Source organism: Elephantulus edwardii, unplaced genomic scaffold, assembly GCF_000299155.1.
Source record: "Elephantulus edwardii isolate Elephantulus edwardi_28Jun2011 unplaced genomic scaffold, EleEdw1.0 scaffold00035, whole genome shotgun sequence".
NCBI lineage: Eukaryota > Metazoa > Chordata > Mammalia > Macroscelidea > Macroscelididae > Elephantulus > Elephantulus edwardii.
In genome coordinates, this window is record NW_006399785.1 from 13,213,316 (window position 1) to 13,239,786 (window position 26,471).

At 41.2% G+C, this 26,471-nt stretch overlaps 1 protein-coding gene across 1 annotated transcript in view; it reads right to left on the bottom strand.

Annotated features, from left to right (window-relative positions):
• CPEB2 (cytoplasmic polyadenylation element binding protein 2) overlaps positions 1 to 26,471 on the bottom strand; it is an 82,118-nt gene that overhangs the window by 1,253 nt on the left and 54,394 nt on the right. The window contains exons 8-13 of the mRNA XM_006884540.1: positions 20,287 to 20,457; positions 17,515 to 17,604; positions 9,621 to 9,739; positions 9,282 to 9,396; positions 6,045 to 6,226; positions 1 to 430 (exon numbers count right to left, since the gene is read on the bottom strand). The exon at positions 1 to 430 is cut by the window's left edge and continues 1,253 nt beyond it. Coding sequence (XP_006884602.1) covers positions 203 to 430; positions 6,045 to 6,226; positions 9,282 to 9,396; positions 9,621 to 9,739; positions 17,515 to 17,604; positions 20,287 to 20,457 — 905 coding nt within the window. The 3' untranslated portion in view covers positions 1 to 202. The remainder of the gene's footprint in view (positions 431 to 6,044; positions 6,227 to 9,281; positions 9,397 to 9,620; positions 9,740 to 17,514; positions 17,605 to 20,286; positions 20,458 to 26,471) is intronic.

A 26,471-nucleotide genomic window follows, 5' to 3' on the forward strand; every position in this document is an offset into this window, starting at 1 on the left:
GCAAAAATTAGTAAGCCTGAGATGTAGGGTTTTGGTGAAAAACAAGAGGCTTGTAGTGTTTCGGCTGCTGATAGAGATGCATGGATCGAGAGCTGGGTGAGAGGCAGAAGAATGCACTTATTTCTTCTGCACGTCAGTATCTTCACACACAGTAAGCCACACGTACCCTCTCTTTCCTAGAACAGATGCCGGCTCGCTAGTCTTAGTTCCAGCGGAAGTGGATCTGGCGTGGGCGATCAGCACCTTCCTTGACCAATGGCTTATGGAACTCACGTCCTGCACGAGAGTGGATATTTGCCCAACAAAACTCACAGTAATACTGCAGGCAAGTGACATTGGCACAAAAGAAAGGCGCAAATTTGCCCCCACAGCGTGCGCCCTGGCATTCATCACACATCTGGTCGTCCAGCACGTATGGCTTCACCTCCACCTGGGGAGAGGGAGAAGATGCAGTGAGTGGGGCTCCAGGCAGCTCTCTGCTCTCCAGCCTCCCGCACCACGGATGCCCCTTTGTCTCTGGTCTACGTCTGAGCCACTGGAGGACAAGGGAGGCATCCTTAACTTCACTCCACAGTGCCTAATTTAATGCAAAACTGGTGGGTTAAAAAGTCTTGAATAGAGTATTTTTTAAAACCTAGAAATTATCTTAGGGAGTTCTGAGGACCCAGTGCTAAGATGCTGCATTGCCAATCCAAAGGCACGCAATTCTCTGTGGGAGAAAAACGTGCAATCCCCTCCTGTGTGATTTACTGCCTCTGAAGACCCACTGAAGGGTCAGTTATGACTTGTTTCCAACTCAAAGGCAGACAACAAGAGAAATTATTTTATAAAACAAAAAGTTCTAAAACTTAAAAGACAAATGTAGTTCCAAGGCTTATGATTTTTTAAATTTACTCAAAACCTATTGTTGAATAGTAATAATATTCAACATTTAACTCTTTTATGTGTGAAAAGGAATTTCATCAATTCTTCCTATTCTTATATTTTATTGTTTCATACCGGAAAACCAAATCCATAATAATTTTAACTTTATTCCTAACTACTGAAATGAATGGTTTCTTCAAGTTGGTGTATAACATAATTCACTTAGGTGTCTATAAAAAGGAATTTATTACTTATGAAATACTATTATAAAAAAAGACAATGAATTACAAAGTGTCTCCCAGCTATCAGAAAATTAGGAACTATGGTCCAGATAACCAAGTACACCTGAAAAAGTAAACTGAATAAACAGTTCTAATCTTTTCTTAGTAAGAGCATCCTGTCTATCTCTGGGCTGTTAGTTCTGGATTTAGCATGAGCGCTGGAAGAAGGCATCTGTTTCTCCAGTTACCTGCACTGCATCTCAGTGGCCACTGAAGCATCAAGGCTGCAGTTAGGTGCTATCACGTGGGCTCTGATGTACAGTGATTCTGGACCAGAGAATGGAGGCTTATGCCATCTTCACACACCCTGCTTTGTCTGCACCTACTGCTGAAGCCCTTGTTCAATCCATACGGCACCCCAATGAACTGTCCCTTCACTATCACTATGGAAACAGTGAGGCAGGGCATTGCAGGGACCTCTTCCCACTGCTTGAGCACATCACACCACGGTGACGCGCAATGTCGGTAACTTCCTCTCTGACCAGGTCATTTTTCCGCCAAAGTGGACGGTCAGACTGGACAGTGGTCTGAACACTGGCCATGCAGTCTAATCACCTGGGGACCCTCCAAAAGGCACATTGGAATCTTGGGGGAGGGGAGATAGGAGGTAAGAATTCTGAAAGCTGATTTCAATGTCCAGCCATAACTGAAAAAACCCACTGGACAAGAACTGTGAAAGCTCAAAAAGTTTAGGTATATGTATCTGTGGACAAGTATACCCCTCTTCTTAACTAGTTTTTGGGCCACATTTTCTGTGTCAGTGTCACTGCCGGCTGCTGTCAAGGTGGTCCCTGCCCAGGCAGACCCCAGAAGGGGCACAGGAGCACTACTCCAGAGGGTTTTCGGGGCTCTGGGTATTCAGAAGCCCATCACCACATCTGCCTTTGGAGGCCCTCCTGAGTGGGTTCAAAATGCCTATCTTTTGGCTAGTTCTCCAGTACTTGACAGGGCGCCCCAATCAGGGATTTTGTACTGTATATTTTAAATTGTATTGTTTTTGTTACTTGGTGCCATGAAGTAGAGTATGACTCATAACAATCCTATGAACAGCCAACCCTGCCCTATCCAGTGCCATCCTTAATATCTCTTAGACACCAGAGCTCACTGCTGAAATTATCGTGTCAGTCCATCTCGGTGGAGGTCTTCCTCGACTTTGCTGACTCCTCTATCTTTCTAAGCATTATGTCTTTCCCAGGCAATAGCCTCACCTAGCTACATGTCCAAAGTCTAAAAGATTTTCACCATCTTTGCCTCCAAGGAGAATTCAGGCTGTTCCCTTTCCAAGACATAACTGTTTATTCTGTTGGAAGTTAATGCAATATTCTCCAGAACACCAACTCAAAGGCATCAATTCTTCTTTGAGTCTTACTGTTTAGCTCTGACGCACAGCAGGTGGTTGAGAAGACCAGGCCGGAATCAGGTTCAACTTGGTCTCCAAACTGACATCACTGCTCTTCATCATGAGGAGAGGTCCCTAACAGTGGACCTGTCCATGCAAGACTGCAGTGTTAGCCTAAAGGAGGTGATTTTTTAAAAATCAATTATGTTAAGCTTCTTCTGGTCCCCAACTACCTTAACTGCAGACATGTTGCTGTTATGTACCAGAGTTGCCTGTGACCTGGAGCGACACTAGTACCAGTACGTTAACTCTGAACCTTGCCTGAATGTGAGCCATTCTCATCATCTCCAACAGAGTTCATTTCATTTCTCCAGTCACTGAGTTAACCTATCTCATCTTGGGTCCTCCTCTCCTTCACTGTCCCTCCACCCTTCCAAGCATGATGTCCCTTTCCAAGGACTGGTGCCTCCTGGCCATGTGTCCAAAGTATGTGAGATGGAGAGTCAAAATCCTAATCTTCAAGGAGAAACTTGGTTTCACCCTCTCCAGGACAAACCTGTTTGTTCTCTTGGCAGTTCACGGTATATTCAACACTCTTCTCCAGCACCACAACTCAAAAGGCATTGCTCCTTATTCTATCATCCTTCGTTACAGTCCAGCTCTTTTATGTATAGCAAATAACTGTGAAAACTATGGCCTCTATCAGGCACCTCTTAGTCTCCAGACTGACACTGTTACTCATCAGCACTCTAGAGCAGTCCCTGACATCATACTTTCTGAATCCAATTGGTCTTTTGATTTCCTGACTGCTGGTGCCAAATGTGTTGACTGTGGAACCGAGCAAACTGAAATTGGAGACCCTTGTGTCGCATCTCTTCTGAGACAAAGGAGGACAAGAGACTTTAGAAGAGAAGACGTCATCAGGAAGATGTTCCTCCTGCAATGCACTAACATCACAAGGGAGTGGAAAGGAAGTGGGTGGACAGAGATGAGCGGAGGCCTGAGCCATCAAACCAGGACTGGCTAGGGGCGGGGGAAGCTAGGTGCTTCAGGGGCAGGGAAAGGGAAATGAGCTAGATTCAAGCAGAGCAGGGGTTGAGAACAAGATACATGCTCCTAGGAGGTGGTGGGTAGGACCAACACCTGATACGTTACCTGAACAATGAGAAGTCTCTCATCTGCATTTATGGGCAAAATTCTTGTCTGTCAAATATTGCTCCAGAGTCGAGCATCCAAATTAAGACAGAGTAGGGAGAACGACTGGCCATCCACCCCCGAAAGAAAAGGCCTCAGAAAACCCTAGGTACCATAGAGCACACTCAGAGACTAACAGATATGGCACCAGAGGCAGAGCCTTCTTGCTGGGAATCACTGAGGAGGAGGAACAGTTGCAAACAGACCCTACTGATTGGAATGTGGAATGTGAGAAGTATAAATGTAGAAAAACCGGAGACTGTCAAGGAAGAAATGAAATACAGGCACACAGTATTGCAAATTATCAACAACTGTGGGACTAGGGTAAGAGAGAGAGTGATTCCCACACCAGAAACAAGATTTGAGGTTGGTTAAGACTTAAGGGAGACTGGAATAAGTAAGACCTTGGTGATGGTGGTAGAGACTGTGTATGGCACTATTGTGGAAAATCTGTGGCAAGGTGTGACCTGTGGCTTTTTACACTTGTGCTGGCCAGTTAAAGACTTTGCTGTTCAATCAGATGCTTGAAGAAGCTCACTTATCACCACCTCTGGGGCAAATCTTGCTGACGATTTAGATTTGACTGCTGAACTGAAACCAGAGCCTGGACTAATAGAGGGATTGTGCCTTGGAACTACTGCACTAAAATCTGGACTTACACTGTGAGATATTCTTTGTGTCCCCTACTTTCCAACTCACTTCCCTAATTAACCCCATTCTCAGAACCACCACTGTGAGTCTACAATGAATAAATGAACCTCTTGCTGCTTCTGTAGCTCTAGAAGCACCATAGGGCTGGGCTACAGGCTCTTTCTACTCTAGGGTGTTGAGGGGCTGTGCTATTTTCACTTCTGCTGGCCCTTTCAGAGAGACACTCATGGCCCTGTGCCCCTATGTCCCATTTTCTGCTCTTCAGACAAATACATCTCTTGATTTCCTGAAACTGCTGGTCTCAAGAATGTTGACTGTTGATCCAAGCAAGATAAAAAAATTGTCATTCTTTTCTCCATTTATCACACGATGATTGTTGGTCTTGTGGTGATGACCTTTGTTTTCTTGATGTTGACATGCAATCCATACTGAAGGCTGTACAGTATACAGGACATGATCTTCTACAGCCAAATGCTTCATATCCTTCTAACTTTCAGCAAGCTAAGTTGTGCCATGTGTATAATGCAGGTTATTGATGAGCCTTCCTCTGATCTTGATGCCACATTCTTCTTTACAGGGTCCAGTTCATGAATTATTTGCTCAGCATACAGACTAAATAATTAGGGAGAAAGGATACAACTCTGACACACACCATTCCTGATTTTAAACCATGCAGTTCCTTTGCTCCATTTGGACAACTTCTTGGTCTAGGTATAGATTCCGCTGAGCACAATTAAGTGTTCCAGGATTCCCATTCTTGTCAATGTTATTCATAATTTGTTCTGGTCCTTCGGATAGTCAATAAAACACAAATAGACATTCTCCTGGCATTCTCTGCTTTAAGCCAGGACCCATCTGCCATTAGCAATCACATACCTGGTGCTAAGGACTCTTCTAAACCCAGCCTAAGCTTCTAGCAGTTCCCTGTCAATGTACTATTCTAACCATTTTTTAATGGTCTTCAGTATGGCAATTAGATTGATAACTACTTCTAGCATGCCTGGTTTAGTCAACAATTAGTATTAGTTAACTAGTTATTATCTCCCCTGAAAGAATCATTTCATGTATAATTTGCTTCAGAGAGGACGTTTGTCTACTATTTTGTGTATCAGTCAACTACAGGATAACTGTGAACTAGCTATCCACAGAATTGAACATAAAACAGATTTGTAAAGCAACAGTTGCGTTTCACCTGATCATCTCTATTTTAGATGATAATCCTAGGAATTTTTCAATAGGTTGGTTTTCCGATATTCTCAGGACTTCTTAAAAGTTTTTATATCATGTAGGAAATATATTACTAAAGAGTAAATACCTTAAAGTTTTAACAGTCATTTAAGAGAAACATGCAATGTCTTTTTATTTTAAAATACGTTCTAAGTGCTTCTCAAGCATATGAATTTATCAAATTATACAAATAACTGGGAGAAAAGCAGGCTTATCCATTTACTATTCAGGATCAGAGATAATGGGGGAGGGCTAACAGGAGAACAGGGTAAAAACAAATTGAAATGCCTTTAAAATTACATTTATGCTTTTTGTATTATAGCTATCTATTAAAGCATGTTTAATAATTCTACAACTGAAGGGTATTTTGATCTGACACTCTTTAGTTTCAGGAACTGTAGAACAACAATCTGTTTCTACTGTACTATTAACTCCTCAGCATTGTAAGCTTTGGACACCTTCCTAGGAATCACAGATGTGAAACTTACGCGTTTATCAATGTCACCATGCTGAAGTTGAACAAATCGAGCACTAATGGCAGCAATATAGCTCTGCTGATTGGAGAAGGCGACTCGTCCAGCACCTTTTGGGTATTTGAGCTCGGGATCTGTATCAATTCCTGCATAACAAACTCCACCATATAGCCGGTCCATGATCATAGCAAGCTCCACTTCAGAAGGAAAAGAAGTTCACATCAATTCCAAGAGAACACAATAAACCAGCAATTTTTATACTATTTTTGAAAAGTCAGTCAATGGGAAAGTAATATGTGACCTGGATGAGATGGCACAAAAGAGGAGGCTGTTACATGAGAAACAGGGGCGGGATCAAAGCAGCACCTCACTCACTACTACATCTACCTGCTGGTAAGCACTAAAGGTACCAGAGAACAGCTGAGACTCTCTGTCATCAAGTCTTTGAGAGCAGAGCACATCCTAGAATAGGAGGCACCCTGAATTAGCATGTGTCTGAGTTAAGATGAACCGAATGTTATGCTTTTGCATAACATTGTATCGCTAGCAAAATGTACTTCAGGACTGCAGAGTGGAATGTGCTGATGTTATCTTGGTCAGGCCAACCCCAGTGACAAAGAATAGATTTCTAAAGAGATTGGTAATAAATGGAAATAATAAAAAATAGCAACTTAGAACTGACTTAAGGTCAGAGCGCTGACTGTAATGGAAGCAACCACACCGCCGCCAGTCAGGGGTTACCTGAAAGACACTCCTACGCACTCTTCTACAGAAAAGCATGCTTCGGCATTCTCCCTCTCCTTCCTGCACCATCTATTTTTACTTGCGTGCTGGAGTGTTCCAATTAGCATAGGAGTATACTGTTACCTACCACATCTTTAAATAGCAACAACAACAAAAAAATGCCCTCATGCCTATAAACATTTGCTCAATTTCTCTTCTTCCTTCTATATTCAAATTGCTCAAAACCTTTTTCTGTATTTACCAACTGTTCTCCTGCTGTTCTTTCTTCAATGCCCTATAATAACACTCTTACTTCACTGCTCCTTCACCTTAATCACTCTTGTTCAACGTTGCCACTGCTAAATCCAAGGATCAATCTGCCCAAAGCTACCACTCAAAACTCTACTCAAACTTCAAAGGCATTGCCATCAAGTCTGGCCCTCTGTCGCAATCCTGATGCTGTAAGTCACAGGGGAGGAAACTGCCCATCTTTCTCTAGTGAGGCTGCTGGTGGATTTCAACTGCCAGAGATGCCTGGCTTTTGGGTTGGCCTCACAACTCCGTGTGAACTATGCTGCCAGAGGTCCGTCAACCCACCCACACAGCCAGCCTAGAAAACTCTAGGAAGCCGTTCAACTGTGTCCGACAGCTTCTCCAAGAGTCTGGATCCACTCAACAGCATGCAGTTCCTGAACCCGTATCTCCACTCTGAAACACGCAGTTGTCTATTGGGCATCTCCTGCTGAGAGCAAATACACTTGCGACTATTGTGGTGTTCTTTCAGAAGAGATGTTTGGATCTTCTTCACCCCACCAAACTGCCCCCAACGAATTTCACCCAGTTAGTGAATTCAACAAAGAGAAAGTTGCCAACTGAAGAACTTTGGCTTTATCTGGTACAGTGTTCTTTCCCCGGCTCCCCACTTCAGAGCCCATAAAGAACCTTGGTGGAATAGTGGGGCAAGTAAGTCTTGGCCTATGAACAGAAAGGCTGATAGTTTGAAACTACCAGCTGCTCCCCGTGGGGAAAAGATGATCCAGTCTACCCTCATTAAGAATACAGCCTGGAAACTGTGGGACAGTTCTATACTAACCTCTAGGGTCACTGTGAGTGGTGTGTGCGTACCTAATTACGTAAGCTCCATTTCCAAGACATGTCGAGAAAAAGATGGGCAATCTCCTACTGTGTGATTAACAACCTCTGAAAACCTGCTGGAGGGGGCCAGCTGAGTGGGTTCCAATCAGCCAGGTCTCAGTATCTAGGATCAAATCTCTATACGATTGGGACAGGAGAGCAGGGATCACACTGGGACTTCAGCTCTCAGCCTCTCCACTAACATCTGGTGATTGCTGGCACTCCTGTGTGTTAAGCCACTGTTGTCTTTAGATAAAGTGATCTTACCACAGCAGAGACACCTTGCTCCACGTGTCTGCAGAACTCACCTCCTTTTAGACGTGATTTGTTCTGAGAAAGTCTCTGTCACAGAACCCAACTTGAAGGAACACCAGCTATGTTCATATCTAATTAGCATAACTACTCCTCTCCTAATCAGTTCCTGAAATCCCCCACCTTCCTTTCTGAATAAACATGAAACTCCTTTACACCTAACACTCTTTAGAAACTCAAATTCATAGCTGACACTCCAGCAGGTTTTCATCAACTAGAACTCGCAAGCGACAACAATGCCTATCTTTCTCTCATGAAGCAGCTGATGTATACAAATTTCTTTAAAATAAAATTCTTTAAAAATCCCTTGATAAACCCCTAAACTCTTTTGTTCACTGAGTCAGGGTTAGTGCTGCTTCAGCACTCTAGGTCTTCCTATATTCCCAAAGTATTTTCCCTATTAAATCTCTTTTCTTGCTTGCACGGCAAAACTTGGCCTCTTGCTACATGTGTCTCATGCAGCAAAGAAAAAAACTCAAATGTAAGGGTCGATGGGAAACACCATCATCACTAACACTGTTCCAAGATTATCATTTGTTATACAGACCATGAAAAGAGCCTTATCTCTGCTTTTCACTCTTCATTTGGGTAGGTAATACCACCCAACTATTTTATTCCCAAACCATCTAAAGTGATTATCATAAAAATAGGTAGCAAATGGCTTAAGTGAAATTTTATTTCAGTGCTTTAAATGATATTACAACAAATTTAACATTTAACGCAAACTCTCAATGCTTTCTCAAAATCAGTAAGTCAGTAACTATGTTCCTATGTGACATCTTTTACTTGACCTTTGTCTGATGCTTTAATTATCAAGGAACAGAAATTTATCACTCACTCAACTAAGCCACTACTTTAGTTTATGGTTAAACTACTATAAAAAGAACCACACCAAAAAACCCAAACAAAACTCAAAATTCACAAAGGTTCTCAGAACATGTCTTAGGATTCTGCAGTTAGCAGGGGCTGAAATCCGAAGCAGCTGTCCCACTTCCTCTCTACAGCATCATGTACACAGTAGGTGTTTACTAGTAATTTATAATTAAAAGATATCCCAGAAAGTACAATTCGTATTTTACTTACCAGCCCTTAATGGCCTAGGCACACCTCCAACAAAAATTGTTTTTCGAGGATCGAGAGGCTGAGAACCATCCATCACAAAGTCACTGTCGCTCAAATTCCAAGGACGAATTTGAACCTATGAAGAAAGTTACGTTACTGCATTGGGTCTTACTGTGCTGGTCCTGATATTATTCACAATTTTAGATGCAGACTTAGGGAAACAGATTCTTATTTAAAATATAGGTATCAAACAGAATCTGAGAATTCAAAAGCTGAACTCTTCACATGGTATTTTGATGACATCTCCATTCGCTGGAAAACGCACGTCTGGAGTCTAAAGCTCAGGTGGCGGCTCCTTACCGGCTTGTCTTTGATGGTAGGGCTGGACACACACAGGTAGAGTTTGCCATCTTCTTCAATACAAGCATCAATGAGAGCTTGGACTGAGCTCTCTTCTTGAAAGAGGAGGAATGCATAGCCTGCAACAGCCGGAACACGTAAGGCAGGATGTCAACACTATTTATTTCACTTTAAATTTCACAACTATTTAGAAAGTACATGCTTTGAAAGAAAAATATCTTTTAAAAAGGCTAGGACCATTATTTATGCCTTCTACTGAAGAACACAATGTTGTTATGTTGTTGTTATGTGCCGTCGAGTCGCCTGCGAAGAACACAATCGTCTATGGAAAACACACAAAACAGCCAAGTACTAAAAACTGTAATTACTTGCCCAAAGTCTGTCAGATAGCATGTAGTAGCAAGGCTTAATTTCAAACTCCGTGCTTTTTCTAGTAATAACACTGCCTCCCTGAAAATCTGGAAGACTGTGGCAGAATTCACAAGGAGAACATAAAAGGCCCTGAAATCCCCTATAAATGTCCTTAGGGTAATGTAAGTTATAGAGCATTACTTCTGGACTAGAGATACTTGGAAAGACCCAGGGATTTCCATAAATAGAAGAAAAATTCTACCTCACTCCTGATGGTACTAGGTTGAACTAAAAGTTCAAGTCAACAACAAAATAGGTCCCTTAAGCACGGGAGAGAACTTTCAGATCAAGCATTAACTTGGATAAGCAGTGTGAGTCGACACTCTTTTTGATCAATTTTTAAACCACCTGGAGACCAAGTGTGAACTTTGAGTCCTGTACCCAGAGAAGGATGTCCTCCTTTCTTTCCTGAGAACATATAAACACCAATCTCCAATAAAAGACTGGGTCACTCTGAATTGTAGTTGACTCGATGGCCCAATAACAACAAGAACAAACAATGAGGTAGAGTACACAGAACATGCTTCATGAATGTAAGCTGATCAAAACCCACACTATTATGTTGTTATTGTGAGTGGCTGGTAACTGTGACCTAAAATGTCCTTCTTATTACACAACTACTACACAATGAATAAACCGCACTGCATAGTGTCAACACAAAGATGCCACCACGCAGGTCACCAGTGTTCAACCGCAGAGTGGGGGGTATGAGGCTGAGTCCTCCGAACTCAGAAGGCTCTTCATGTCCACAAGGGCTTTTCTGCTACTTGGCCTGATGTGACCCCGCAGTTCTCCATAATGCACTTACTTTTATAGAAGTACTCCATCTTCAAGAAAGTAAAATACTTTAAAGCGTAAGTATGTCTTTAACAACTTATATATATATGTAAACTTCTAAATGCTAAGGTTATGCAGGGGGGAAAATGCATATACATATCCCTTAGACCTTTTAATTTGAATAAAAAAATTAAAGTTGCTTGGGGAAAAAAACAGAGAAAGCCAAGCCTGGATTGAAGGGAAACTTTTGTTTTTGATAAAGGATCTGCCCTTGGGAGGGGACAGTCCCTGGGCAAGGACACTGCTTGGGAAGGTGAAGGACAGAGGTGGCGAGGAGGGTCCTCAATGAGATGGGCTACCACGGTAATTGCGAGGGTGCGCTTAAACACGGGAGTCGGTGAGGATGGCGCAGGATTAAGTAATGTTTTGATCTACTATTGTTAAGTCGAAGTCAACAACAAAAATCTATCACATTGAGGACCAAGTGTGCCTAATCCAAGCTCTAATATTTTCAATCACGTCACATGCATACGGGATAATGAATGACGAAGACTGAAGGAAAACGGATACTTCTGCATGATAGTGAAGAAGAAACCCTTAACAAGACGGCTGTAACAGTGGGTTCAAAGTGAACAGCAAGCATGATCTCCTTCTTCCAACATAACAACTAAGGACAGAACAGGACTCAAACACAACACAATTGTGAAGACGCCACTAGAGAACAACGCTTTGTTCTGTGCTGTAAGTGAGGCTGCTATGAGCTGGAACCAATTCAACGGCATCTAACAACAATGATCAAAGAGCCATAAAAATTATCATCATTGTAATACACTAAACAGAGAAGATTCATTTTCTAAAATAGTATTTTAATGCTGTTCAGCCAATATTTGATCTTCCTAGGAGAAAATGTTTACATCACAACTAATTAAGAAACATATTTGTTCTCGTTACAAAGAAAGGTGATCTGACAGTGTGGAAATTATCAAACAGTTATCACTGATATCACATGCAAGCAAGATTCTGCTGAAGATTATCCAAAAACGACTGGAACAGCACATTAACAGAGAACTGCCTTAAGTGCAGGCTAGATTTGGAAGAGGCTATGGCATTAGGGATATTACAGCTAATGTAAGATGGATCTTGGCTGAAAGCAAGGAATACCAGAGGAATGTCTATCTATGTTTCATTGATTATGCAAAGGCATTTGACTATGTGGATCACAACAAACTATGGCCGACTCTGAAAAGAATGGGAATCCCAGAACACTTGATTGTGCTTATGTGAAACCTATACTTGGACCAGGAGACAGTTTTAAGACCTGGGCAATGAAACACTATATGGTTCAAAATTGGGAAGGGTGTATGCCAGGGATGTGTCCTATCTCCATAATTTTTCAATCTATATGCAGAACAGATTATCCGGGATGCTGGGCTTTATGAGGAGAAGTATGGCATCAGGATTGGAGGTAGACTCATCAACAATCTGCATTATGCAGACGACATAAACCTGCTTGCTCAATCTGAGAAGGAACTAAAGCACTTGCTGCAGAAGGTCAAGGACTGCAGCCTTAAATATGGATTGAAGCCCAACATCAAGAAAACAAAGATTCTCACCACTGGGCTGACTATCAGCATCATGATAGATGGTGAAGAGACTGAGTTTGTTGACAGTTGTTCAGTTTGCTTGGCTCTACAATCAGCACTCTTGGTACCAGCAACCAGGAAATTAAAAGACGAGTTGCAATGGGGAAGTTGGCAGTCAGAGACCTCTCTCCAAAGTACTGAAGAGCAATGATGTCAGTCTGGAGACTAAAGTATGCTTGATACAGGCCCTAGACTTTGTCATTACTTGCTATGCATCAGAGAGATGGACAATGACTAGGGATGATAGAAGGAGAATTGATGCCTTTGAGTTGTGGTGGTGGAGAAGAGTATTGAATATACCATGGACTGTTAGGAGAGCAAACAAGTTCATTTTAGAGAGGGTGAAGCCAGGCTGCTCCTTGGAGTCAAGGCTTCTGAAGCTTCATCTGACATACTTTTGAAATTTTGCGAGGCGGATAAGTTCTTGGAGAGGGACATTACGCATGGGAGGGTGGAGAGAGAGCGCAGGAGAGGAAGACCCTCGATGAGATGGATTGATTCAGTCGCTGGGGTAACAGGGATAGGTGTTTCAGAGACATTAAGGTTGGAAAGGGATAGAGCAGGGTTTAGGGCTGTTGTACATAGGGTTGCTATGAGTCGTAGGCAACTCACTGGCACATAACAACAACAACAAAACAACAACAATAACAATACATTCTGACCTATCTAAGAAAACGGTCTGAACTCAGTAGATAACCGAAAGTTGCTGATTTGAACCTCTCCAGTGATTGTCTAGAAAGACCTGAGGATAAGATGTCTCTACTATGTTAACATTCGCCATTAGCTGGCACTGATTTAATGGCAAATTTAATGAAATTGATTAAAACACAACAACAAGAACTAAAGGAGTCATTAAATAGTAAAATTCTTTATCATAAAAAGAAACCATGCAACAGTTTCTCTAGAATTTACTAAACAAGATAACAATTATGAAGTGTGATCCCACTCACAGCAAAGGAAGCCCAAGTGTTTGTCACACAGCATTCATGTCACTGCCTTAGTTATAAGGCAGCTTTACCAATCTGGATACTTCTATACCATAGAAACCATAGAAAAACACTCAATTACAGACAAAACTAAAAATCTTAGGGGGAAAAATATGAGATTTGAGAACACTAGTCTTTGGCAATTACTGCAATTAACTAGAATGGTGGGAAAAAAAATCCTGGAATATTAGCCAGGGCTAAATTTTTGTTTTTGATGCGTTTTTTCCTCATTTGAAAAAACAAGTTGTAAAAGCCACACACAAAATGACAATGGCAGCAACTGAAAAGAACAGTCAGATGTGCCTTGGGAAAAATGCAGCCAAAGTGCAAGTTGGATGGTGAAGTTTCATTTCTCATACTCTGGACATGTTGCTAGGAGAGGCTATTTATTCCCTGGAAATGACATCATGCTCAGAAAGGTGACGGGTCGGTGGAAGAGAGGAAGACCCTCAACAAGATGGACTAACACAGTGACTGCAGCAGTGGGCTCAAGTGTGTCAGAGATGATGAAGACGGCACAGGAGAGGACAGGGTTCAGGTCTGTTGGTCACAGGGTCATTATTAGTTGGACTTTCAATTGACGGCACCTTAAAACAACAATACAAGAACTATTTATAACAAAGAAAGAATTGTTCTTTTACTTTTCAAAGAGAAGAGCTAACTGGGGGGAGGGGTAGACAGGGAGAAAAGTGCAACAATGAATGAATGAAAACCCAAGTCTCTGTAAACTTTCATCATAATTACTTTTTTTTAAAAAAGAACTGTTTCATTATACTTCTTATTATTATTTCATTATATTTATTCCAAACCAGCTTCCAGCCTTTAGTCTACAATGTTGCTGTTACGTGCCATCGAGTCATTAGCGACTCATAGCAACCCTATGTACAACAGCCCTAAACTCTGCTCTGTCCTGTGCCAATCACATGGTCTCTGACACTCCCATCCCGATTACCCCAGTCACTGAATCAATCCACCTCATAGAGGGTCTTTCCCTCCTGCGCTGTCCCTCCACCCTACCAAGCATGATGTCCCTCTCCAAGGACTGGTCTCTCCTTACAACATGTCTAAAGTAGGTCAGACGAAGCCCCAGAATCCTTGCCTCCAAGGAGTAGCCTAGTTTAACCCTCTCCAGGATGAATCTGTTTGTTTTCTTGGCAGTCCAGGGTACATTCAATACTTTTCTCCAGCACCACAGCTCAAAGGCATCAATTCTTCTGTCCTCCCTAGTCATTGTCCAACTCTCTGATACATAACAAGTGATTGCAAAGACCATGGCCTGTATCAGGTGCACCTTAGTCTCCAGAGAGACACTTGCTCTTGAGTACTTTAGAGAGGTCCCTAACAGCAGACTTTCCCATTACAATACGTTTTTTGATTTCCTGGCTGCTGGTGCCAAGAGTGTTGAGCGTGGAGCCAAGCAGACTAAAGTTGTTAACAATCTCAAACTCTTCGCCATCCATCCTGATGCTACCAATTGGTCCAGTGGTGAGAAAACACAGGCTTCTCCACTCTGTTTTGGAAGTTTTTATTTTAAAGTTGTTCTAAACTATCTAAATCTATTGTATTTTTAAGAAAAACTCAACTTTCTTGCTGTTGAGTCGTAAATGACTTACAGCTGTCTCTGCAGTGAGTTTTTGGAGGCTGTAAATGACACTAGAGAAAGGGAGAGTTCATCTTCCTCCCACAGAGCTGCTGGTGGATTCGAACCACTGAGAGGCATTGCCTTTGGGCTAGCACTGCAATTCCCTATGGACTAGGCCATCAACGCTGTCCAGGTTTTTTTCCCCTCCTTTATCTTTTCTTTTAAAAAAATGTTACTAGTCTGAATATAATCATGTATAAACATTGTGCTTACTTTGTATCTTGCACAATCATTTAAATATACTTTATATATTACTTTTGTTCTATACCACCGGCCAGTACTTTTAAAGGTTAGCTCACGTCTCTTTTTTTTTTTTTCAGTATCATAAAATATTTATTAAGAATATAGGCTGTAAGGGATCTCTCGTGGCCTAGTGGCAAGAAGCTGCATTGCAATGCCAGAGGTATGTGGTTTGTCACATGTCTCTTTTCTGTAAACCTTCCCCCCACTGACTTCAAGTCTAACTTTATCCTTCATTATTCCTGTTTGTGTAATTTATTAGGGAACAACCAATCCTTGTTATTACAGACATACAGATGAATAAAGACAGTCTTTTTTGTCATTAGAACAAATGCCACTAAGACAATCACCTATGTGTATAGTAGTACAGACCTAACATTAAGACTATGATGAGTACTAGGAAAGAAAGAGCACCAGACGACATGCACCGGTGTTAGGAAGGCTTGCCTCCTTTCGTGGGTCCTGAACATTTACCGTGAGGAACGATATTTAAGTTGAGATACAAAAGTAAAGAACCTGATAAATAGAGATTCAGGAGAATTCCAGGGAAAGAGAATGTCAGGCACAAAAGCCTCCAGGCAGGAAGAACAAGGTCAGCAGAAGAGACATCAATGAGAAGCTACAGAGACAAACAGGTGCCGGGCTGCGCAGGCCTGAGGTAGCCAGCTGAACGCACTTTCGCCTCTGACCTCTGAGAGGAGCCACTGGATGGTTTGGAGCAGACATGTTGGGGCTGATACCATCCGGTGATTCTCAGAGATTGCTCTGGTAATGTAGTGGAAAAGAAGAACCAGTCACTAGCTGGGGTGAGCGATGCGGACAGAGGAGGTGGGCCACTGGCACAGTGAGGCGGATGGAAGCCTGGGCAGGATCATCGCCAACTAGCTCGCATCTTCAATTGAGCCCCCCCACATAAACTAGAAATACAAGGGTAAAACCACAGACAACTGCAGTGTACAATTATTAAGTTACCAATGCACATCCGCACTGGTCTAGCATCTTCTGTTTATAAACCAAAAGGGTTAAGGACCTTCAAGTTGAAAGAGGGCCAAAGCTTTAATCTGTGAAAAGGCCAAGCACCCAGAATCGCAATGTAGAAAGTGCTGTCCACTCCCTAAGTGTACACTCAAACGTATCAATAGTTGTGATCACCACGTCATTCCATTTCCCTAAAGAACTGCATGTACTAGTAGTGGACACTCTAGAATTAATCCTAAGTGACAAAATGTGGAGATGAGTCCACAGAATTCAGCTGGTTCCCAATACGGCTCCTTCTCCACGGCTCACATAAGACCATGTCAAAGGATTATTGGAGTCTCTTCTCCAGGCTTGATACTTCACTCAGCCAGGAAAGTAACAACAACAACTACTATCACCACTCACCACCCATCACCTGCATCACCACCATCACCACCACCTCCACCACACTTTGAAAACTGACTTCAAAACTGTTGAAAGAAAAGCCTTGCACTCTCGGCTTCCCCCTTACACTGCAGGGAAACGGGCCAGCAGCTCTTATTGTGGTCCCTGCTCAAGCTGGGCTTGCCTTGCTCCAAGCAACAGCCAGCACAGCTTGCAGCTCTTGTTCTGTGGTGGTCAGTCACAGCAGTGGCCAAGCAAGAAATCATTAACACATCTAAGCAGCCTCCTCAGAGTTTGCACCTTTATATAGCTGGGGGTTAAAAAAGAGCCAAGCCTTCCTGCCTGTGTACTCCACAAGGAAGCAAACAATGCTCTGATGTTTTCATAATATTATCCAGAACACACAGGTCAATCTTGCAGTAGTTAAGCTACTCATCCATTTGTATTTTATTGTCACTTTGCATATAGGTAATAGTTTTACTGACCAGTAAAACACTTTAAAAGAAAAAAACAAATGGTTGTGTACTCAAATTACTTCAAGTGGTGATAAAACACTTAAAACAGTGTTGATTCAAGTCTCTTGAAATTACTATCAACTTATGCAGAAGCACAGCAAATGTCTCATGATTTCTTACTGGTTTATCATAAAAGCAGAATGGTTCTTAGGACCATTTTGCCTCATTCACTACCATACTAATAATCTTTTCAAATTACTCTATTTACTTACATACAGATGTATTCAAAATAAGTTCTAAAACAAAGTAAACAACTGGTATTATCTTTAATCCCACCTACCCAATCCCCTATCACATATTAAAAACAGAGGTCCTTACCTTTTGGTGGAAAATAGGACTTGCTTTCTGCTTTATGAGGCCAGTCTACGACCAAAGGCCCAAATCTTCTGAAGCTAGCTGTTATTTCATCTTGAGAAAGTACAAGAACATGCATTAAGAATTAGTGTTAATGATTTACTTTAAGAAGTGCCATATTTTACAAATTATTCTAGACATAAATTAAAAAGACATAATGACATGACATTTAAATAGCACTACATATGATCTTAAGGTAATCTATATTATAGGTGAGAATATAATCTTTTTATTAAAATAGTAGTCAAAGCTTTTTGTCTTTTAGTTAAGCTAAATTCAACTTAAACTTGCATAATGATGTCAGTATAAGCACTAAATTCAATAAAAACTTTAATGTAATATTTTATGAAGAGTTACAAATTTAAAAAACCCCATAAACAGCATTCTCATGAGAAAAATGTCAACATTCTATCAAGGTAAATGAATAGATCCATTACTATTTCACAGGAGAAAAGATGTTGGTGTAGGCAGGGAATAAAAGGGACGGTTCAATTAAGACTTGAAAAGTTACAAAGCTTATAAAACACTCTATTTTGTTCCATTGAGGCATACAGGGTAAATCCAAGTACATGTTCTCTAATGAAATATTTTACATATTCTAATTATGTAAGCCTGGAAACAGGAGTGGCATCCAGTTCCAAAATGGCTTGCCTCCGGAAACTCTATGTACGAACAGTGCTCAGGCCTTTTGTTCACTGGGTCACTATGAGCCGTCTACGACTCGACGGCACCTACCAACAACAAACATGTAAATAAAAATATTTTTACATACTTTAGAACACAGCACATGTTCTAAAATATTTCATTACATATAAATCATTTTACGCTGACTCATGCTTAAAACTGGTTTGGCTGTATCTGAATCGTAATCCAACACCTCCCCTATGCCTGGCAGAAGTTTCATTCATACTTAATATGAGTGAAGAGTTGAAGACTTCCCAAAACTTCAGACATCAGATGGTGTTTTTAATCTTTACCTTAAATTATTTTCCTTTTGTTAATACTGCAGGTGATGACTTTCACATGCATTCAGAGATTTGGATTTTCTACATTTCTCTCTTTGCCTCTGTGTTGCCCTGTTTGTAATAGTGCATCTGCCATAAGGAAATAAATCTCTTGACTGTTATATAGGCCAAATCCAGTTTGACGGTTAATTTCCATTCTTTTCCTGTATGTTTAAGAGGGGTTGTTACATCTGTCCAGTTGACTACAACTAGAGATACTATGAACAGACAGGACCTTGCCCCATCCTGCACCATCATCACAACCGCCAACAGGCTTCAGTCCACCATTATGGTCACTGTGTCCAACTATCTTGCTGAATGTATTTCTTTGCTGAGTCTCCACTTTGCCAAACAGAAGGTCGTCTTCTAAAGACTGACTGCCTCCCTGACAATATGATTAAAGTATGTAAGATAAAGTTTCTCCATCTTTGCCCCATGCTTATGCATCTGAGAGCTGGACAAGGAATAAGTATGTCAGGAAAAGAATTGATGTCTTTGAGCTGTGGTGTTGGAGAAGACCACTGAACATCCCATGGACAGGGAAGAGAACAAATACACGTCTTGGAGAGGGTGCAACCAGAGTGCTCTTTGGAGGCAAGAAAGATGAGGCTTCACTTCACATACCTTGTGCATGCTGCTAGGAGAGGCTAATCCTCAGAGAAGGACATGATGTTGGGAAGGGTGGAGGGTCAGTGAAGGAGAGGAAGACCCTTGACAGGTGGACTGACGTGAGGACTAATGCAAAGGATTCCAACGTGTCAGGAAGTATGAGGATGGTATAGGCTAGAACAGGGTTCAGGATCTGCTGTTCACAGAGTTGCTATAAATCGTACTCAACTCGCTGGCACCTAGTAACAACAATAGCAACAACAGCAGCAGCAACAACAACAATAGCATCATTGCCCCTAAAGAATAATGTGGTTGTTCTTCTTTTAAGACAGATTTATTTTCTCTATGTAATATTCAATATTCTTCATCAACACTACAATTCAAAAGCATTAAATTTTCTGTCATTCTTATTCATTGTTCAATTTTCATATGCAGAGGAAGTAAATGAAAGGACTACGGCTTGGATCAGGTGCACCACATTCTTTAAACGGACATCCTTACTCTTTAGCACTTTGGAGAGGCCCCTGCCATCAGATTTTCCCAATGCAACATGTTTTTGATAAGTAGATTGATGTTACAATGGATGTAGATGTGGGCTCCTTTATCCATATTGATCCAGCAATACCTGGGATTTTTTTAGCAGTGAAAATGTTTGTCTTCCTGATGCTGAGGTGATATCCACATTAAGGGCTACAGTCTTTGATCTTCAGTAGTAAGTTTATGTGTTTATGAGTAACCCAAAGGGTTTTAAGTGTCATAATTATGAAATAAATTTTATATTAAAAAAATAAGTCCTGGGGTGGGGCGATAATCACAGGATCACACAATTTGACGGGTGGGGGGAGGCAGGAGTGAAGGAAATGCGAAAGATCTGGTGTGAAAAACAATGTATATGAACTTTGTAAATAAACCAGTATAAAATTAAAAAAATCATTTAAGATTCAAAGTATGAAAAATCTTACCTTTGGAAAATCGAAAGAAAAACTAAGTTGTCAGGGTTAATTATCTATTTCAACGGATGACTAAGATATTTCAACAGAGATGGCTATCCACCGTGACTCTAAAAATTCCTTCCCTCCTAAGCTCACCCTCGCCCCCATCACATTCTATCTGGTCACCTTACCTTCATCAATGTCTGGAGGAAGACCGCCCACGAACACTTTCCGAGAGAAGCGCTCTATTCGCTCTCCATTCTGATGAGCCGAGTAGCACGCAGGTGAATTGAGAACACCAACTTGGTCGCTGTGCCCGTCATCCAGCAGGCCATCATCGATCGGGAAGAGGGAAGAGCGACCTAAAACACAAGCACAAGACACTGGGATCTCAGACCCAAGGAAAAGGGCAAAGCGGAGCATAACCAGGCCAGGAGCAACTTGAAGGGGTTGCGAAACGAAGGTGACAGGGGCGTAAAAGAAATCCGATCACAGACACTAGCTCGCTTTGTGGGCAGCAGCAAGCACTGACATCTGTGAGGAGAGGCTGATGGGACAGGCGCGTAACAGAAGAAATCTAGAAGCTGGTGGTCCACAGGAAAGGACACAGCCTAACTAGATAAGAGGGCATAATTAAAAACGACTTGCAGATGGGAGGAAGTGGATGAGGCAGTGATATATACATGCACGTTCCCAAATTAATTTATTACACATGGGACAATTATACAAAGATGTAAACAGGGTTTCTGTATAAACATCTCCTCTAGCTCTGGGCCCTTAGTGGTGCCCATCCTCATAAATTATTTCCTTAACAACGTTTTTAATGCTTCAGAGCATTTTGGAGAAAAGAGTAGTCTGGTTAACCGGAGGGCAATTTCCTGAATCATCAAGTGAAATGAGACAGCATTTGCAGTAAAAAGGACAAGGTATATGGATGGACGTTCAGGGGGAACGTGAGAGGAAAACACGTTAACTGCTGTTGAGTAGACCCAGACTCGCTGCGACCCTCTCCCTCTCTCAGGTTTCGGAAGCTGTGAGTCTCTCCTGGAGGAGATGCCCATCCTCCTTCGGCGGAGAGCCTGGTGGACTTCATCTATGAATCTCACAGAGAGCAGCCCGACACATCACGTACGAGCTCGCCAGGGTGTTAAGAGATGGCAGTCAATATGTTAACAGGTGGAAGTATTTGTCAGAACATCATTTAAAGAAAAGTCTTTCAAGTGGAAGGAAATATATACAGGACAAGTAGGAAAGCATGACTTTAATATGAAGCTGCGAGGACTGAAACATGTTGGAAACAAAAAATAGAAAATTAGAAAAAACACTTTAAGGAATTCCATCAGATACACAGAAGTTCAAGCCAGGTTATAATTCTTCCTGTGCCTGGGGAAGGCTTATTTTTAGCAAATATAGAAAAGGTGGACTGAAGATAAGGAGATAAGAGTTGCAGAAAGAATAAATGACTGAGTGGGTAGTTTGAAATGGACAAGAAACAAACGCACTGAAAAGGATGAGCCAAGGAGGTGAATGATAACGCCATGGCGTGGCTATGAAGACCAGGCAGCAGTGTAAGGAAAGGAAACAGAGCTTACATGAAGTCCCAGACGCTCACAGTGTGAGGAGCAGCAAATGCACCTTGTTATCTGCCACTGAGTCGCTTGTGACTCAAAGCCACCACCCTGTGTACAACAGCTTTGAGCCCTGCTCTAACCTGTGCCAACCTTATTGTCTCTGAAACTCCTATCCTCATTACCCCAGGTGCTTAATCAATTCATCTCATTGAGGGTCTTTTCCCCTTCTAAGCATGACATCCTTCTCCAAGGACTGGTCCCTCCTTGCAACATGCCCAAAGTATGTCAGATAAAGCCTCGGAATCCTTGCCTCCATGGAGCAGCCCAGCTTCATCCTCTCCAGGTTGAACTTGTTAGTTCTCCTAGCAGTTCATGTCATATTCAATACTGTTCTCCAACACCACAGCTCAAAGGCATCCATTTCTTCTATCATCCCTTGTCACTGTCCAGTTTTCTGGCAGACAACAAGTAACTGCAAAGGCTATGGCCTGGGTCAGGCACATCTTAGTCTCCAGATTCATGTTGCTTTTAGGGGGTTGAAAATGGAGTGCAGAGAGTAGAGATAAGTCACATTGTTGAGCAACTCCACAAAGGTGATAGTTGAAGCTACTCTGTAATATAACTGATGAAAAGTTAAGAGAAAATGACGAGAACCGTTCCTTAGAAAATGTATGCCACTTAGGAAAAAGTAGAAGAGTCAAGGCGAAGGAAGAAGTGGTAAGAAAACAAAAACATTATTGCAGCAAAGCCAAAGAAAAAGAATTAAAAATAAAGATCAATTTGCTGTAAAGTGAGATGGAAAACAATGATTTAAAATGGTGACAACTGTATGAAAATAGGCATTGATCTTTGAAGAGTTTTAGTGAAATGGAAGCCAGAGTGCATATACTTGACTTTTCTAAATAAGGAAAATCAGGTATTTCAAAGTGATCTCTGACAAGAAGAAAAACTGACATTTACATAAGCAACGCATAACAAGAAACCTATATAAAGAGAACTACCAAACCAAGGTAGAGCTACGGAAGTGGAAGATTATACCACGTTTATGGATAGGAAATTTCTATGGGAAATGCTATCACTACTAAAATTAATTTGAAGATATAATGTAATCCCCATTCAGATCTTCAAAGAGATAAGAAAGATGATGATTAATTTTATAAGGAATGGAAAGGTGCCCTAGATAAACCAAGCATTATGAAAGAAGGAAAAGTAGGAGGCCTTTTATTTACTGATCCCAAAGCCTACTACATACGCCATCATGATGATCCAATCAGTACAGTACTTCTATAGCCACAGATACATGGATTCCTAAAACAGAAATGAGCACCCAGAAGCAAATCTACCCATCTCTGGATTGCTGAGGGGGGTTCTGGTGGCTTAGACGTAGGGAGCTGTACTGCAAATACAAAGGAACAAGGTTCAAATTCACCAGCTGCTCCACATTAGGAAATCTCCTCCCCTGTGATGTTCCTGGTCAAACAAAATTATCTGCAGAAAAAGAAAAAAGAACTCATACCTCATACTCACACCTCATACCATATTAAAACACTAACTGAAGAACTTAGATGCCAAACCTAGAATGATAGATCATCAAAGAAACAGTGGGGACCTACTTTGAAACTCTTAAGTTTGGAATAAAGAAAACTGACATTCACTGCTTTCACCCCGGAGCTGACTCGCAGCTGACCCTCCAGTGGCTGTAATTCACGTCGGAGGAGACTGCCCATCTCTCTCCTGTGGAGCAGCTGGTGGCTGCAGACTGTCAAAAAGGTAACACCTTTGGGTTGGAAGTGAAATTCTGTTCCCACGAGGCTGCTGGAGCTCCCTACGGCATCAGCAGACTATCAAACGGAAGCAAAAATGCACAGGCAGCAGAGGATAAAAAAGATAGGAAGCTTTGAACTTCCTGGAAGTTTTGAAGGATTAGATCCTTTGACTGGAAGCTTTGAAGGATTAGATCCCTTTATGCAAAAAGATGTCTCTAACATCATCCAACATAGCTTTAAAAAAAACCAAACAAAAACAAACCAACCACTAACCAGGACAAGGAAAGACAAGATACAATACGGGATTGTTCAAACTTCGTATTATAATTAGTGTATTAGTCATTTATAATTATTAGGTATGACTAATAGAATGAGAAATCAATATCATTTACAAACTTTCACTCAAGGAAAAAAAGCACTTCTCCAAAAGATCTTAAAGATGAGGGGGAAATAGCAACAACATCTGCAACAAAGATTAAGGTCTAGAAAGTACAGAAAATTCAAACACCTTTGAAAGGAAAAGACAAGTAACCTAATTACAAAATGGCAATTACAGATGACATCAAAGACACTCCACCAAAGGACACATTCTGAAAAAAAAAGTGGCAGGTCAAACCCAGAAATATATCAAAACAAAGTCTGTCATAGCTAAAGAGAGTTTACCTCAGGAATTTAAGGTTAATGGGACATTCAAAGATCAATTTATGTCATGAACAGCATTAACAGAATCAAACAGAAACACTGTAAAATCATTCTCCCGGATACCAAAGATACATCTGATAAAATCTGACAGTCATTCATGATACAAATCTCTCAGCAAACTAATAATTTAGGGGAATTTGCTCAATCCGATAAGAGTTTCGAATATTCCAGAATCAATCTATCTCTAACTAGGGTGTTCCAGTGGTCTAGTCAGTAGGGAGCTGTGATCCCAACCTCAAGGCAGGATGTTCAAATCCATCAGCTGCTCCAATGGAGAAGACGAACACCCTGCCCCCCATGAGATTAACAGTTTCTGAAAATCTGCAGGAGAGGCGGTTATGACTAAGGTCAGACTCCAGGGCACATACATGTTACAGACAGAAAATAGACAAAAGGTAAACAGAACAAATGAAGAGTTAACAAACGGATCCATGGCTACTCAGCTGTTTCATTTTTCTTTACTCCAAGGGTAACAATGTGGTTCAAAATAGAAAGGAAAGTCTTGTCAATAAAGGGTGGTGAGTTACCTGGATATTCAGTTATAGAAATTTAAAAAAAAATAAATTGGTCAACACCTTGTATCAATAGGAAGGCTAATTTAAAAATATCGTATAACAAAAAAACCTAGAACTTTACAAAGGGGTGTCAAAATGTACTCCATCATTATCCCCAGTCATCAAGGAAATGAGAGTTAGGACTAGAATGACATCTTACTATATGCCTAACAGAAGAGCTAAAACTCAAGAGCCAACATTCCGCAGTCAATCTCAGTTTCATACCTTCTTGGAATAAAAATTGGAACTTAATTTGCAGTTTCTAAGAAAGTTAAAAATACCCTTGGGCTAGGAGCCAGTAATTCCACTCACAGGTACATAGCGAATATACATATAGGTATGTGTGTGTATATAAGTATAAAGATAACTACAGCTAAGATGTATATAGTGCTTATATTCAGAGAAAAAGTTTAAAAAGGTTAGTAGCAAATTCATTGGAAACAACTCCAAAATATTTTGGCAGGAAATCTGGATAAATGCAATGTGGTATATTCCTAAATTAAATTCTATTCACCAACTGAAAAGAAATAATATTCCTGTTGTTGTTACTTGTCGTGCAGTTGGAACTCTAAGTCACACACGAGGAGATGACTCATCTTTATCAAGAGGATCAGATGGGGAATTTGAACCACTTCCCTTTGGATTGGCAGCAAAATTCTTTACCCACTAGGCCACCAGAGCTCCCTAGTAGGCCTGAATGGTTGAAGGCAACTATAACTGGTCACTCGCCTGGTTGCACTGTGTTGTCTCACATGCTCTGTTTATTTTCTATCACTTATTCCATTCTTTTTAGACACAAGTGGTGAGGGAGAATGTCTATGCTGGATCTTGCTACTGTCTAAAGCTGAAGACTGTTTAACATATGTTCAAGGAGTTATGTTGAGAAGAGAAAGTTGTCTGCCTATACCATCATGTATAATATTCACCTCATGAATATTGTATTCAGTTTGGGAATGTGTGTGTGTGTGTGTATATATATATATATATATCTATATCTTTGTTCTGAACTAGAGTTGGACTTTCTGAGCAATGCTTATGATTCCTGTAGTCCCAACAAAAGCAGAGCAGGAACAAGTGACAGCTGCCATTTAAAAGGGTTAACTAACCATCTTCAAAATTATTTCTGTGAGAAGGCAACAAAGAAGCCTTCATTCTATTTGCTCAACAACTAATTATACAAGTTTTGTCTCTACATGATTTCTGTAAAAACAAAACAGTACTCTTAATGTTTAGCCTGATGGTAAAATTTATAAATGCCGTTGTTGTTAGGCACTGCTGAGTTGCCTCTATGAACATCAAATCTGAACGGCTGCCCTATCCTGTTTTAGGCCTCATCCTCACCAGGCCTAATACACTCGAGCCCATGGCTACAGTCACTATGTTGATGCATCTTGCTGCGGGCCTTTCCCTTTCCTAGATCCTCCATCTTTCCAAGGACTAGCCTCTCTTAGCATATCCAAAGGATGTGAGAGGGACTTTAACTATCCTCGCCTCCAAGGAGCACTGTGGTTGGTTGAACGGAACTCCAATATATATCTGTTTGGTTTTCTGGCAGTCCAGGGGCTATTTATCCAGAACTCTTCTTCAACACCACAACCCGAAGGAATGAACTCTTCTTCTGTCGTGCTTATTCATTGCCCAACTTTCAGATGTACAGCAAGAACTGAAAAGACACTGAGTTGACTTGGGCACATCTTAGTTTTTAAAATGACATGACTGCTCCTCAGTACCTTGGAGAGGTCTGTGACACAGCAGATTTCCCCAAGGCAACAATCTTTTTATC